At 38.3% G+C, this 17,227-nt stretch overlaps 2 protein-coding genes across 3 annotated transcripts in view; one reads left to right on the plus strand and one right to left on the minus strand.

Annotated features, from left to right (window-relative positions):
* Positions 1–16,127, plus strand: part of si:dkey-16j16.4 (uncharacterized) — a 40,262-nt gene extending 24,135 nt beyond the window's left edge. For both annotated transcript variants that reach the window (XM_061895717.1, XM_061895719.1), the window contains 2 exons: positions 1,847–1,900; positions 15,101–16,127. In XM_061895717.1, the coding sequence (XP_061751701.1) occupies positions 1,847–1,900; positions 15,101–15,205 (159 nt within the window). In that variant the 3' untranslated portion in view covers positions 15,206–16,127. The remainder of the gene's footprint in view (positions 1–1,846; positions 1,901–15,100) is intronic.
* The window catches only part of slc4a1ap (solute carrier family 4 member 1 adaptor protein), a 56,603-nt gene that overhangs the window by 5,182 nt on the left and 34,194 nt on the right, over positions 1–17,227 (minus strand). The window lies entirely within an intron of this gene.

Genomic DNA, 17,227 nt, shown 5'->3' on the forward strand with positions numbered 1-17,227 from the left:
ATGTATTGTGAGATTTTGGCCAAAAACCTCTTTCCCTCATTCAGATCATTGAAGATGAGTTGTGGCTGGATCTTCCAACATGACAATTACCCAAAGCACACAGCTAGGAAAACCAAGAAGTGGCTTTGTAAGAACCATATCAAGGTTCTGGAGTGGCCTAGCCAGTCTCCAGACCTAAATCCAATTTAAAATCTTTGGATGGAGCTGAAAGTCTGTGTTGCTCAGCGACAGCCCAGAAACCTGACTGATCTAGAGAAGATCTGTGTGGAGGAGTGGGCCAAAATCCCTCCTGCAGTCTGTGCAAACCTGGTGAAGAACTACAGGAAGCGTTTGACCTCTGTAATTGCAAGCAAAGGCTACTCTACCAAATATTAATGTTGGTGTTCAAATACTTATTTTCAGCTGTATCACACGAATAGATTGTTAAAAAAAAATCATAGATTGTGATTTCTGGATTTTTCTTTTTAGGTTATCTCTCATACAGTGGACATGCACCTACCGTGAAAATTTCAGAGCCCTCCATGATTTCTAAGTGGGACAAATTGCAATATAGCAGGGTATTAAAATACTTATTTTCTTCACTGTATATATATATATATATATATATATATATATATATTTTTATTCCCCTCGAGTTATGTGTATTAAGATTTACCGGGTTAAAAAGTCAACATTTTTTTTTTCCTTCTTTGAGTCTGATAATCCCTCCATGTTAATCCCTGTCCAAATGCACAAATGTGGCAGATTTTCTTGGAAGAGCAAGTGTTTGTCGCAGATTATTCGACTAGTTTTATCATCATGGATTTACAGCACTTATATTTTTAGTGTACTCTCTGATGTCATCCAATGACTTGCTTGGACACGTTTTTTTTTCTTTGCTGGTGTTATTTGAAGAAGTGCAGTTGTGCACCACTACAAAATATACCTACGATAAAAAACATAATATGAATATTCTCATATTGCTGTTTTGTCTGTAAACAATAATTTGTTTCAAGCAGCTTCTAAGCATAAAGACAATGTTGGAAATGATAACGTTTGTCAGTAGTTGAGTGTCCAGACAGTGCACACTTGCGCTCTCCAATATAACAGCAGGAGTCTTGTGCGTCCATTCTTTCCTGTGCCCCTTTCCCCTTAGAAGCTACCTCCTGGACTGGAGACAATTTGATTATTGTGTGGTCTCTCCTTTCCTGCTGATTTTTGGAGAATAGTGATGTTGTGTGGATATGGAGGGGAGTGGGAGACAGGATATTGCATAAGCTTCATTGACTGACTGTTTAGTTTAGTGAGTCAGCTGGATTGGCCTCACTTCCCTGATCCTACTGCATCATTTTTAATTGATTGCCAGTGTTCATTTTTAGTCACAGTAGATATTCTCCTCTAATAGAAGCGTATTTATGCTTCAGTAAAGGAATTAACATTTCCCTGTTTAGATAGGAATCAATAAAGTACTATCTATCTATCTATCTATCTATCTACTTACTAGGGTTTGTTTTGCATCCATCTATGATATTCAACTCAATAGTTTTGGAAACCACATTTAATTACCACATTAAATGTTTGCTATTGAGGTTAAAATGTAAATGCAAGGATCTGATGTGTTTATAGTGGTCCGAGTTCCTCTAAACAACAAGAGCACCCCTGTGTTTTTAGTCATTTGCAGCTAAAATGTTTGTCTCCCAAGTTTTGAACTGAACTTGGGGGCCGGTATGGTGTCATTCCAGGGACATCAGTTGAATAGTACTGATCTCAGCTTTCACTGTGTTAAAATTAGTTTTACACACACAGTTTGACAAGTGTACTTCATGCTGCTTTGTATTTTTCACTTAGCTTTTTTTTTCCCTCGCAGAAAATGCTGCTCAAAAAACACTGTGGAGGGAAAACACGGACCATAAAGATTCGGGTAAGTTTAACACCTAATTCTCTCATAACAAATATGAGTACTAGTGGGTACATTTAGTATTTCCAATACATTCATTCATCAAATAGATTTGGATCTACCTGTTCACCCTCGCTCTTAAATGCATAACGCACCTGGTCTACCAGGAAATAAGAAAACACAGGAGGAATTAGTGTTGCCAACTTGCCGTGTAATCAGACCCCTCTAGATAAATTTTTTCAAAGTGAGATAGAGACTTTTGCAGAGACTGAAATGAGAGCACATACAGTCGTGGTCAAAAGTTTCCATAGATTTTTAACGAACAAAATGTCATTGCTGTCTTGAGTTTCCAATAATTTCTACAACTCTTATTTATTTGTGATAGAGTGATTGGAACACATACTTGTTGGTCACGAAAAAACATTCATGAATTTTGATTCTTTTATGAATTTATTATGGGTCTACTGAAAATGTGACCAAATCTGCTAGGTCAAAACTATACATACAGCAATCTTAATATTTAGTTACATGTCCCTTGGCAAGTTTCACTGCAATAAGGCGCTTTTGGTGGCCATCCACAAGCTTCTGGTTGAATTTTTGACCACTCCTCTTGACAAAATTGGTGCAGTTTGTGAACAAACAGCTCAATTTTTGTTTCATCTGACCACAGAACGTCCCTCCAGAAGGTCTCATCTTTGTCCATGTGATGTCAGGTGAAACAAAAATTGAGCTGTTTGGCCACAATACTCAGCAATATGTTTGGAGGAGAAAAGGTGAGGCCTTTAATCCAAGGAACACCATGCCTCCTGTCAAGCATGGTAGTGGTAGTGTTATGCTCTCGGTCTAATTTTGCTGCCAATAGAACTGGTGCTTTACAGAGCGTAAATGGGACAATGAAAAATAAGGATTACCTCCAAATTCTTCAGAACAACCTAGAATCATCAGCCTGGAGGTTGGGTCTTGGGCGCAGTTGAGTGTTTCAACAGGACAATGACCCCAAACACTTGTCAAAAGTGGTAAAGGAATGGCTAAATCAGGCTACAATTAAGGTTTTAGAATGGCCTTCCCAAAGTCCTGACTTAAACGTGTGGATAATGCTGAAGAAACAACTCCATGTCAGAAAACCAACACATTTAGCTGAACTGCACCAATTTTGTCAAGAGGATTCCTAGTGCCACCACTGCCACAAATCAATTGTAGTCACGTGGGAAACACTAAAATGTGATGGTAGCCATTAGGGTAAGTTTTTACGCAAGTGTTATTCATTGTAATCCACGCACATTTTCACATAAACACATTACTTATATGAGCAAATATATGGTGCAGTCCAGATCAGGGGTGTCCATTACTACAGTGATAGGGTTGCAAGATTCAATGGCCACCATGAATAGTCCAGCCTGTCTTGTCGCCAGTATCTTTGATGTCAGTCCAACTGCATACAGGGACAGCATCTGGCAGGAGGGTTTGTTCTCATGCCCTGTTAGCAACAGCCAAATTTGCAGATTTGATAGCACTGATAGATTTCTCATGTAAACGGCACCAATCCTAACTCAATTTTGCAGTCATACATAAAAAGAAATGTGACATTTTCCTGTTTGGTCTTGTTTAGTGATTCAGTCATACTCATACTTCTCTGTGTGAAATGGATTTGTGTTTACAAAGGTATTTTCTCAAAATAGTCATCTTCCAAAGAAGTATTGCTCTTAACACAACCTCTGCTATTCATCATCCACCCACTGCAGTAACAATCATTTTGGGGTTAGGTACAGTAGGTTTCCAGTTTAGTGCATGGGAGAAGTCTGTCTAGTTAATACTTGGCACAGAGAGGCCCACTCCAGAAGGATGCACAGTGTGTTGATAGGAGTGACGTCATTATCACCCAGTGTGGGATTGTGTCAATAGAACCTCATCACACACTTGTTTATGTACACGCGCATGCACCAACTGTAACAGCATCTCTAGTCCCACATATAGAAGCGTGAAGCATGCACAATCTGGAAAAATCTGTATTAAAAACATCTACAAAAGAGGAAAGGAGACTGGTGATGAGACATAGAGCTGAGGAGGAAAAAGAAGAGGGGTTTGCAGGTCCCCTGTGGTGTATTACAAGGGATGAAGTCATATTCCATTTATAGTCTGGCAAGTGCTGTTGAAAGGTCTGTATTGCTGAGACAAATAACAAATCTTAAGGGAAATGGGAAAGTGACAAGCGCCACAAACATGTTGACCCACAATAGGCTCTCAATCCTTTATACTGTAGTCTTCATTTAACAATCTGATAATCACACAATGTCGCTAAAGCGGCAACGTGAAATAAGAGTTATATATAAGAGTAACTTCAATAACCTCAATCTAAATCACAAAGACCCAACACATTACACTAAATAAGTTCAACATGCAGAATGTGTGATTTTAAAACTATATGGGAATGCTCCCGTCAATTCCATAATAGGAGTTGATAGACAAAAAGCAGTAGGGCTGTGAATCAACTAACAATTTGATTCAATTACATTTCTTGGGGTGAGTATTCGATTCAGAATCAATTCATGATTCTAGATTTAAACTAATTCTCGCAATATATTTGGTACGAAAAATGATAAAACCGTTTCAAAATAGGTAACGGGTTACAAAAGCTCATATTGGCTGCTCACACAACCACAAATATGGCCTAAAAACAGATTGAAAAAATTAATTATTTAAGATAAAAATCATTTTAAACAAATTAAAATTGGTAATTGATTTAGATAAGAATAGCAATTCAGATGTGAATAGCTTTTTTTGAGAAACCCTACAGAGTAGCCAGGAAAGACCTAATGATGTAATCTACTGACATAAATACAATTGTACATCAATTTGGTGCTCAATTGTTTTAATGGCCAAGCTATATAGCCCATGCTTGATCCCCTCAATACCCACCATTTAAAAATGTAAGTAACATGCCTTTTAAAAAGAAAGTTTGAGATACAAAATATTTTTGGGACAAAAAATAGAATAAAATATACTACAAACAACTACAGTAGTTTTATAAAATCGTGTTGGATCCGCTTCGGAATGGACTCTCGCGGCTGTGTTGGATCCATTATGGATTGAACTTTCACAGTATCATGTTAGACCCGCTCGACATCCATTGCTTTCGTCCTCTCCAAGGTTCTCATAGTCATCATTGTCACCGAAGTCCCACTGGGTGTGAGTTTTCCTTGCCCTTATATGGGCCTACCGAGGATGTCGTAGTGGTTTGTGTTGTGGTTTGTGCAGCCCTTTGAGACACTAGTGATTTAGGGCTATATAAGTAAACATTGATTGATTGATTGATGATTGATAATAATAATGTTACTCTACTTATGTCAGGGAGTGGACTTCTACAGGTGTCTCACCTCGGGCTGCGCGCCAGTCGTGCATCTAAAGGAATTCTTATTGTTGTTTATGTTGTACACAGACACATTTGAGGTATGGACCTGAGTTCAGACTTTACCGTAATATACCGTATTTTTCGGATTATAAGTCGCAGTTTTTTTCATAGTTTGGCCGGGGGTGCGACATATACTCCGGAGTGACTTATAGGTGAAAATATTAACACATTACCGTAAAATATTAAATGCTATTATTTATCTCATTCGCGGAAGAGACGAAGAAAATGTCAGCAATCGTCACACAAACGTCAGCAATTGTCACACACACGTCAACCAATAAGAATTTGGCAGGGGAGGGTCATGGCAGAAGTGCATTGTGGGTCATGGGATGCTAACTGCTATATGCTACTGCTGTAGCTATTAAAATGGATCATTTCAACGTTGGCGATAACTTATAAAAACTTAGAAGGGCTGTACAAAAATGGTACCGTAAAGGAAATCATGTACTGCATAGTGAGGTAGTGAAATATGCAGCAGAAACGACAAGAGGAAGCAGCACATACCTTTGGAGTTGGCAGAGTTGTTTAAAAGCGATATCGAGGAAGAAGATTTCATGGGATTTATCGATTAGGAGTGAGAGTTTGGTAAACGTATAGCATGTTCTATATGTTATAGTTATTTGAATGACTCTTACAATAATATGTTAGGTTAACATACCACGCACGTTCTCAGTTGGTTATTTATGCGTCATGTAACGTACACTTATTCAGCCTGTTGTTCACTATTCTTTATTTATTTTAAATTGCCTTTCTAATGTCTATTCTTGGTTTTGGATTTTATCAAATTAATTTCCCCCCAAAATGCGACATCTACTTCAGTGCGACGTATATATATTTTTTTCCTTCTTTATTATGCATTTTCGGCCGGTGCGACGTATACTCTGGAGCGATTTATAATCCGAAAAATATGGTATATGTATGTCGGTGTACCAACAACACTGCGCGATCGTCCAGTTTGTAGTGTCAGTAAACAGAAGAAACATTGTCTAGGAAACTTTTCCATGTTTTCATTTATAAATGTTCATCGTTTACAGGTTTGGTGTCCTGTTTGTCATTCGCGCTCTGCGGATACAAGGCAACATCTTGTATCTTAAAATAACTTAAGTTGTGTTACTCGTAAATTGAGGTACCACTGTGCAAAAAAAACAAATCAAATAATATTGTAGTAATTACTAGGTGTGTCCTGATGCAACTTTTTCACTTCTCACAAGATACCATTATTAGAGCCTTGAGTATTGGGTGATAGCAATATTAATTCCATACAATAGCAGTATGAATCATAGTACCTATTTTTCTTTATCGTGTAGTGAGGAATGTTGGAAAAGGCTCAAATAAGTGAAATGACTCCGAGAACAAGAGCAGTTATGAAAAACACTAACCTATTTCTTATCAACTGTCTGGAATTATGCTGTCTTTACGTTGAGGTGCAGTGGTAATGTTTTTTTTTTTTTGCAAGCCCTAGTGGCCACAATAATTTATTATGTAAGATAATGATGCAGATAGATACTTTATTCATCTCCAAGATAAATTCACATTTGTAGCTGCTTTAGAAGATTAGGCTTGCAAGGTTTTGAAAAAAAAAAAAAAAAGGTACTAGTAATGACAAAAGCTTAAAATACACCTATGACAGCCAGGCACTGTAAAAATCAACTGAGCATCATAAGAAAAATTGAAATACAAGACAAGATAAGATAAACACTTGCGGTATCATTGTGCAAAATAATTTAATGATGCGGACACGATTGGTACTGAATACTTTCTAAAATGCTTCTTTCTTTGAGACTGAAACTGTAAGTAATATGCAACTAAAATAATGTGATACTTGTTCATATTGACAAATGTTGTGTTTAGACTTTCATTATAGTTCAATTAGTAACTCATATACATATGTCTAACTTGTGTACAATTGTGCGCTCAACTGTTGTTTTGCTACTAGCTCCACGTAGCCTATAACCTTCAATGTCTACCTTTTTGTTAATGACTCAAGTTCACTACAATAACAGAAAAGACCAACCCTGTGTACCTTTTAGATGTTAACTGGCTGTCCAGCTGTGCATAAGTAAACACACGGCAGGACTGATTGTATCGCAGCACTTATACAGAGTTTTTAGATGCAAACTGATATATTCCGATACTTGTTTTTTGTATCAGACCAATATCTCATTTCAATATTGGATCTGGACACCTTTAAATTACAAAATAACTATTATAGTGCACCACATTTGTTTTAGCTATGGTAAAACTCAGATATTTACTGTTCTCTTTTTCACCAGTGACATCTGTGGGCACACTTTAATGAATTGTCTTGAAAGGAGAACACATGGGCCGATGAGCTATTTTGAAGCATGGGTTAACTCTTTTAACTGTTTGTACAGTTGCAGTTTGCTTCCTTTATTACTTCCCTTTTTTGGCCCTCATCCAGAAGAGACAGGGGATCAGGATGGGGCCCCTAACTTCAAGCATGGGAGCTTTTCCGAGTATGAGGAGGTTGACCATGGGGGGCGGCATGTAACGTGGAAACAGGAGGGAAACTACTGTGGCTTTTGTGTGCGCTGAGGCCGCCCTGTCCTCGTGGAGGTAAAGAGATGAAGTGATGAGAGTTTCTCAGGCTGCAAGATGCCCACAGTGATAGCGTGCAGTTGCATGCACGGTAGAAAAATGTTGTGTTGGTGACGTTTGATGTGAGAAATCTTGCAAGTATGAGAAAGTTGAGAGAATTTAACTGTTCTGAAGGGCTGTTTCAGTGGAAGTGTTGCCATGTCAGTGGCTCGGTAAATGCTGAATTCTTAAAGAGAATGTTTGAAGTCATAGCAACACTTATAGCCTTATTTGGACTGTTTAAACAAACCAAATTGCATACATAGATTTTACAGGGAGTAATACATCTGTGCTTTGATGTATGTCTGATGCTCACGAACTGTAATAGCAAACATTTACACCAGCGTTCTTCAAACGGTCTACAGACCAAATCCAGCCTGACAAAACCTTTTATTTGACCTGCCAAACATCACCCACACAATGAAACCAGACACTTGTAGTGAACACTGCTCATTGCTGGGTGAAATACATTGTGAGTGCCTGGATATTTTAATACAGGGATATTCAACTAAATTGTTTAATTTCCAGGGGGGGCCGGACTTATTCTTTCCTTTTTGTCTTTTTTTTGTATATTCCTGAAAACCAGCGTCTTCTACAGCGGACATTTGATTCTGGTCTATTTATTTTGTCGGAATTACAGGAGCGCTGTGCTGTTTTTAAGGACCTACAGCAAAAAAGTTAGTCAAAGATCATCTCTATGACAGCACTCCAGTGTTTTTAAGAATTAGTTGCAAAACTGTGAGTCTTTCACAGGTTGGTTTAACTAACTTGCTGGCCACTAGTTGAATAGCCCAAATGATAAAAAAGAGAGGACCTAAAGTAAAACCTTGAGGAACACTACAAGTATATCTAAATAAGTTGAACAAATGACTAGTGACTGCATTTGAAGTAAAAAAAAAAGCTCCAGGAACATCTTAGTAAAAAAATCATATTACAAAAGAAAATGTACTTCCAAAAAGGAGAGGAATAGGTGCCTTGAGAATGTAATTCACAAGTTTGGCCTCAAGTGTTCTGTTTGATAGCTAGTAGGGATGTAACAGTATTAAACTTTACAAATGCCATAGTGTGTAAAATGAAGTGGCAAGAATGTTTAGAATAAAAATACTTATTGTAATTGAACACACACATATAATACTATAATTTTGTAATTATAATACAAACATATTTTAGACGAAGTGGCTGGAGATAGGGAAGTCTGGGCTTCCCTGCTTAGGCTGCTGCCCCCGCGACCCGACCTCGGATAAGCGGAAGATGATGGATGGATGGATGGATATTTTAAGTCAAAATAATTGCGTCCACTGTTTTAAGCAAATATGAAAAAAACAAAAAAACAAAAAAAAAAACACTTAAAGCAGCCATATGTAGGAATCTGGCCAGAAATGGGACTGCAATCACGGTCAAAATTCTGTAGTCCCCCCCCCCTCTCCCGGACTGAGGTTGCCAGATACGCAGCCAAATCCGGCTCGATCGACTGGGTTACTCCAAGGAATTTCTAACTTCCACTGCCTCTTACTTGGGGTTAAGGTGCTGGGACCATAGACAAGCGTTTTGTCAATAACAAATCTCCAACCAATTTTCAAGAACAAGTACGTCCTGCACAACAAATGGCAATGATATGGTTATTGTCAGTACTATCAGAAAAAAAAAGACTAAAACAAACTACAACTAAGGCTAGCAATGGTTAAACTGGTGAAAAAGGGTAGAGCATCCTTAGCAGCCTAATGTATGCCCAAAACTAAGGAGATTTTTTTACCAAGGTATCCCTATAGGCTACTGTTTCAGACTGCCATATAACTTGGTACATATAATCCACAATACGCAAACACGAACAAGGAATTATTTTATAATGTGATTTGGCTGTCTCCATACATTTTACATTGCCATGATAACAGCCGAGCTAATGTTGGAACTATACTTGATATATCGTGGGTTTGTCTCTGTGCGATGTGGAAAATGACTTTTGTGAGTATTCGAGTATACGTTCTCATGCAGTTGCTTTTAGCTGCGGGCATTACACTACAGGCTTTTCTCACTCTTTCTTGTCCCTCCTTCGCACAGAGAGATAAAATAAGCGCACCTTCTTACATATGTCACATACTGTTGCGCATGCAACGTCATATGCCCTCTCTGAGCAGAGAGGTAGCAGCGTAGGTAACGTTAGCTGTGGTAGGTGGTGTAAGCTGAGCGGTGCGAGTGGTAATACAAGAGAGAGAAGGTGCGAATCTGGTAACAAATGGAGAGCAGAGAATTAAATCCCAAGAATAACAGCACACGGTCCATCATCTGGCGGTGGTTTGGCTTCAAGCGGAAAGATGTTGAACAGACAGCCATAATATGTCATGTATGCGTTGCTACAAAAAGTAGCAGCACTACTATTTTGTACCATCATTCGAAAAGTCACCCGCTAGAGAATAAGAAGTACTTGAAACTCCTCATGTCAACATCTCCGGCCGGTGCCTCACCCAACAAAATGCCGAAGCAACCAGCCTGGCGTCTTCCATTTCCAGATCAATACCGTATGAAAAAATAGTCAAAAACAGGAGATAATGTCCGTAGTAACCTACCACTTACCGAAGGACATACACAGTTTGATTTCCTATTATGCAGCTAATTTTTATTTTACAGTTTATGAAATATCTTGTGTGACATCATGCACAAAAGTGCACTTTATTTGGTTAAAAATATTGTAGTGGCATTCTGTACAAAATATCGAGATATATATCGTGTATCGTGACATGGCCTAAAAATGTTGATATATTAATATAAGGCCATATCCCCCAGCCTTAGTTGGAACCCATTTCCTCAGTGTATCAGCATATTGAGAACGTAATAGGCACTGAAACTACCAATATCCACATAGGTTTTATTTGTCGAAAATAAAGTTTGCCCCGTCAGTTGGATGACACACCAACATACAGGCTAACGGGCATATTTTTCCCCCGTTAGTCTGTATGTCGATGTGCCATTGGCCGGGCGAGCATGCTAAGCATTTGTTGCACAAACATACTAGCTTTGTTATACAAGATCATAGACTGTATTTGACAATATGGTTTACATATCAAATGTCCCATTTCCATTCATTACAAGTAATAAGAAAACGTAAATGCCTTATTACATATCAAGGAGGAAATCAGCAAGTTTGGCGTCCAATGAAAAAATCTTCTCCACCTTCAGTCGTCTCAATCTTTCAAAGGCATCCCCGATACAAATCCTTGTTTTGTTCCTGGCTTTGTCATGAATAAGTTAAGAATCGTAATGACACCTTTTCGATTTACTAAGGTCTGACATGTTTATTAATTTTACCAGTGGCAGTAGCTCGACGAAGATGCGTAACTGGAAACCTTGATGTAACGCACGCACAGACTTTCTGTTTGGTCAAACGCTGGAGGGCGGGGCCTAGAAGTGAAAATAACTGTAAATCTAATTTAGAAATGAGAATATCACGTTATAGAGGTATTCGAAAAAAAAACATGATTTATTCATGCTTTTTGACATATCAGGGCCATTTAATGATGACTTGACGTGAAATTCTTACATATGGCTCCTTTAACAGTTGTCTTTTAAAGTGACTGAGTAAACATCCAGTGTAAAACAATAATATTCGCTTTAGTGTCTTTCAACTTGTACTTTCTGACAAGCAAAGTCCTCCACAGTGGACATGTTTATATCAGTTTGGAAAATTCTGTTTCTCAGAAAATCTATCTAACAATTTACCGTTTAATAATGTATATACCTCACGAACTGATGTTTGGCTTTGCTGGCTTCAAATATATTTTTTGGATGACAGTTAATGAGTTGTCCCCCGACTGGCTGTTTCACCAGTTCAATAGCTCTGGCTTAAGGGGTGATAATGTTTGATCCGAACATGCGTACCAAGCTTCAAATCCCTGTCAGGGTGAATGTTAACATGTATCGTTATTATTTTAATTAAAAATATAATTAATATTTACAATATGTTATTAGTTGTATTTGTATAGTACTTTTAACAATATTGAACCTTGCTGTCTGCTGAGCAATATTCTGGCCTTTGGGGAGAAAAAGTAATTGAGGGCTCCTGAGTGAGTCTATCTTATGGAAAATGTTTCGGAAACACACTTGAGATCCAAGTCCGCCTCACGCAATCGACCCCTCTGCCGGCTCTGGAGAAAGTCCTGCCAGATTCAACAAAGTCATTTCCTGTCGGTAGGAGAATGACCAGAGCTAATTTTAGAGCGGGGTTGACACAGCCACAAAGAGCATTTCCTGCTATCAGTCATTTATCGCACTGAACCTGCAGTGTCAATGAAAAATAATCATAGTGAAACATCTCGTTGGGATGGATTCTTGTAAACTCTGCCTATGTTTTCAATTGTCTGTGACACTGTTTCCACTGCACAACACAGCTCTGTGTTTTTAAAGTAATAACGTTCTGTGATCATATAGTTCTTCCATACTTTGGACATTGAAGAATAACTAAATATGCGGGACAAACGGTAGAAAATATACAGATGGATGGTTATGAAGTATAACATTCTAATATTGTTTTATAATGCAATTTTTTTTTTTTAATCAAAGCCTGACTTTAGTTGTAGTGTACTCATGCAAACCACATCTTGAAGTGTCACACTTATTTTTATTGAGGGCCACAATAATGGCTACCCTCAGAGGGTAACAGTGAAGTGAATATATATATTTATTAGGGGTGTAACGGTACACAAACATTTTGGTTCGGTACGTACCTCGGTTTAGAGGTCACGGTTCGGTTCATTTTCGGTACAGTAAGAAAACAAACAAATATAATTTTTTGGCTTTATCCTCTTAACATTGGGAACACTATAATAATTCTGCCCACGTTAATCCACATTAAACTGCCTCAAGTTGTTTCTTTGATTAAATAAAATGACAAAACCTTTCTTCTACATATAAAAAGTGCAACATTAAACAAGTTTCAAGTCAACTCATCATGCTTGATTTATTACAGCATTTGGGAATCCTGTAGTTGTTTTTTATTATGTAAATGTTATATTTTTGTCAACATGTGATAGCAGGGACCCTGCCAATCAAAACTAGGCTGCTACATTACTAATAATTAATGTAACTAAAGCTGAAAAAAATAGTACAACAGCAATAGGAGAGACTATTTATCCCTGAAATCTATGGAGTTCATGTTAGTTCATGTGAAAAAACAGACAGACAGGGCTTTGCTGCCCCTAACACACGCACACACATGCACACACGCACGCACACGCGCACACACACGCACGCACGCACCGCAAAATGAGCTAACGTAACGCTAAAAGCTAATTAGCCTTTACATCACCTCAAGCCAGAACTGTGAACTGCAGTTTAAGTTTCTAAAATGTCAACGGGCTCATACTGATGTTTGTAATAGTTGTGACTGGAAAGGGTTTTTTTATAATTTGGTGAGTGTACGATGTCTGCTGTTAAACACATGTCTGCTCGACAATGAAGCATTTACAACATGCGTTCTGAATACGCACTGCTGATTGGCTTTGTATGTAACCAATCAGATGGTTGTGTGGGCTGGACAATGCTGGGTGCTCACTGCTCAGACAGAGGCAGAGAGTAGAGCAGCTTGTTAAGACTTTAGAATACAAACTCGTTCGATACACCCTCGTACTGAACCGAAACCCCTGTACCGAAACGGTTCAATACAAATACACGTACCGTTACACCCCTAATATATATATATATATATATATATATATATATATATATACTTTATAAACCCATAATAACCTTATTACATAATTGCCTATTAATTTGATTATAATCGATTGATGGATAACTTGCCTTGAAATTAAAAGTAGGTGACAAAGAGTTAAGTTACCAACCAAAAACTGCTTTGAATATGTTGTCGCATGATCAAATAATGTTTTGAGAATATGCAATTGTATACAGTATATGTTTTCCGTCAAATTTGAAAGAACAAATACATCTAGCCAGAAAAGGTGCTTTATTGATGATTATTTCCAGGCTTCCGTGGACCACATCTGACCCACAGACCCTAAGTTTTACACCTGTGGTTTAAACTAATAGTTCTTGATGTTAGAAGTGAATATATATATATGTGTTACTTTTTCCTAAAATATAGCATTTAGTCAAATTTAGTGCACATTAACAGCACAACTTGCATAAATTTTGAGTGGATTTGGCTGACATTTTGTGTCTAGCGTTGGCATGATAGATACTTGATGATTGGTGGACCACGGACATGACATAACAATTAAAAGTTTTAAAAAGCTAATTTCGAATTGATAAACTTTTGGTCATAGTCTGGATTACATTTTGAACTTGGACTTGACCGTCGGTTGTGCCGGGTATCGATTCATGGAAAATTAAATCGTGTCATATTTTGATACCTTCCGTTTGCAGACTTAACACTTGGCAAGGGAACAATCATTTAAGCAGCACTCAAAAAGGACCCATCCAATTATGCTGGGTAGTAGGTTAGGTAAAGTAACAATGTTACAGTTTTCAATGCCTGATAAAAAATTTTCAAACGTAAAATAAGACTACACTTTTCCAGAATGCACTGGCTTGATGCTAATTTACATTGGATTTGCCATATGCAGACTACAGATTAGCATAAGTGATTTTACAACTTTTGTAATGAAACTACAACTAAGATGCACATTACAATCAAACAGGAAAAAGGAGGTGTACACCCTGGACAACAATATAATAATTAAAGATGCATAAATATGTTTATAATTGAAGCGTAGTTCCTGAGTCATAATTAAATCGTGAGGTGCCTAAAGATTTCCACCTCTGTTTTAAACACTTTTTAGGGCTCAGCAATATACCGGATGCAACTAAATTGCAAAGACTACTTCCTATTATGGCAACACACTGTAGTCTATATACACTACTGCTCTTTAATGTCTCTGAATTGCAACTGAGAAAGGTAATACGAAAAAATATATAACGGGACAGCACAGTTATGATAAGCACTTATTTAGATTTTATTTAATAATTATTATTAATTATACACACAAAAGTACCGACAATTGGTACCGTCAACAACAGGTATTCGATTCCCAGGTACCAGTAATCTGTACCGTATTGGTTCAAATGTGAATGGTAAACATGTTTAGGCTTGACACTTAAAATCAGTAGAGACAGGAACTTCAAAAGTTGTCTTCATGAAATGTGGAAATAAAATAAAGATTTTCACAGCTCTCGCATGTGAACACTTCTCATCTCTCCGTCCTCAGACTCTGACTGGCAGTCGCGCTCCACCCAGGTACACATACGACCCCTCCATCTTCGCCTTCCGGTCTTTGAGCACAGTGCCCCTGTCTGAGGATCCTCCCTGCTGATGAAGAAACTGCTCGTTGAAAACGTCCCTTCTCTCCAAAAGAAAGACTGTTCTAAAACAGACCGGTCTAACTATTGCACACTCAGGTATTCCCACCCTGTATCGATGTCACTTTGATGATTACTCTTGAGGGAATAATATGGCCTAACATTTCTAAAGGATATTTCAGGTTTGTATGCATACAGCTGTACCTGACTAAACCCTGGTATTGGTAAAGAACGGCACATGGCTTATGTCGCACAACAAATCACATTCATTTAGCTTTGGATGGGCTCAAGGGGAACGCTGCATGGACGACAATCAAATGGTTTCCAAAGTAATGTACAAACATGGTCACCCAATATCTTAATCATGTTTTGATGATGACATCATATTTGCTTGCCTGGAAAACGTGTTAGTCATTGAATATGCAGGTGACGGTGAACTATACCAACACATATGACTAGTTACACCTAGTTGACCATTGATGTGTTTCTCAGCAAATATGTCACTAGTGTTAGTCCCCGTCAAGTATTTGTTGCCTCTTCCCTGCATGAATTCCACTGTGTTGCAGAAAGAGCCGGAAAGAGCGAGAAGGAATGAGTACAATAGTTTGCTGCACTTTTGGCAAGTGTAACGGGTGTGCTGTGTTATGCATAGCCTACTTGTAGTGTGCCATTTTTTTTTTTTATTGTACCTCATCACTTTTTAGGTAGAAGAGGACCATTGGTAAGACGTAAAAAATAGCCCAGTGTTTTCTAGACATGCCTTTCAATAACATTCCTGTTGTGTCGTATGGAATCGGAGAGTTGCCAGCTGATCGTTGGATCAGACATGCAATGTGGCCATCATAACGACCATTTTCGCCGAAGTGAATGTAAAATTGTGACAAGTTTCTGTTCCTTGTTACACTAAATGGATCAATAAATGCCCTGTGGCCTCTTGTTCTAGAGTGGTTCTTATTTGGAGCAACTTTTAGTTGAGTGCAATGGTCCCCAATCTCGCCCCGCCGAGTTGTTTCATTAAAGGGGAACATCATCACAATTTCAAAAGGGTTGAAATCAATAAAAATCAGTTCCCAGTGGCTTATTTTATTTTTTGAATTTTTTTTTCAAAATTTTACCCGTCTCGGAATATCCCTAAAAAAAGCTTTAAAGTGCCTTATTTTCGCTATCTGCGAAGCCACTGTCCATTTTCCTGTGACGTCATCCAGTGCTGCCAATTCAAACAAACAATGGCGAATAGCACAGCAAGATATAGCGACATTAGCTCGGATTCAGACTTTGATTTCAGCGGCTTAAGCGATTCAACAGATTACGCATGTATTGAAGCGGATGGTTGGAGTATGGAGGCAGATAGCGAAAACGAAATTGAAGAAGAAATTGAAGCTATTGAGCGAATAGCTATTGACGCTATTTGACCATGTTTGCCTTAGCATCGCCGATAAAATGTGCAGACCAACGATCGGAAGTTTTGCATCTTGTGACACTGGATCAACTTAAATCCGTCGATTGGTGTTTGTTTGGCATTAAATGTGGGTGGAAGGAAACGCTTGATGTAAATATAGTTTCAAATGTACATACAGCTAGCCTAACTAGCACATTAGCATCGATTAGCATCGATTAGCTGGTAGTCATGCCGTGACCAAATATGTCTGATTAGCACATAAGTCAATAACATCAACAAAACTCACCTTTGTGATTTCGTTGACTTAATCTTTGCAAATGCATCTGCATGTTATCCATACATCTCTGTACCATGTCTGCCTTAGCACCGCCGGTAAAATGTGCAGACACTCTGGCACATTCAATGGGGGTCTGGCGGCAGATTTCTGACTTTATCGTTGGAAATGCATCTGCTTTGAGTGTCGCAGGATATCCACACAATCTTGCCATCTCTGTAGTAGTATAGCTTTCGTCGGTAAAGTGTGCGGAACAAACGACTGACCGTTTTGTCGGCTTTCCCCACACCCTCGTATTTTGAACAAATTTCGTCCAATTTCTTGCCACGTTTGCATTTTTGGGCCAGTGGTGCAACTTGAATC

This window comes from Nerophis ophidion, linkage group LG03 (assembly GCF_033978795.1).
Source record: "Nerophis ophidion isolate RoL-2023_Sa linkage group LG03, RoL_Noph_v1.0, whole genome shotgun sequence".
NCBI classification, from domain to species: domain Eukaryota; kingdom Metazoa; phylum Chordata; class Actinopteri; order Syngnathiformes; family Syngnathidae; genus Nerophis; species Nerophis ophidion.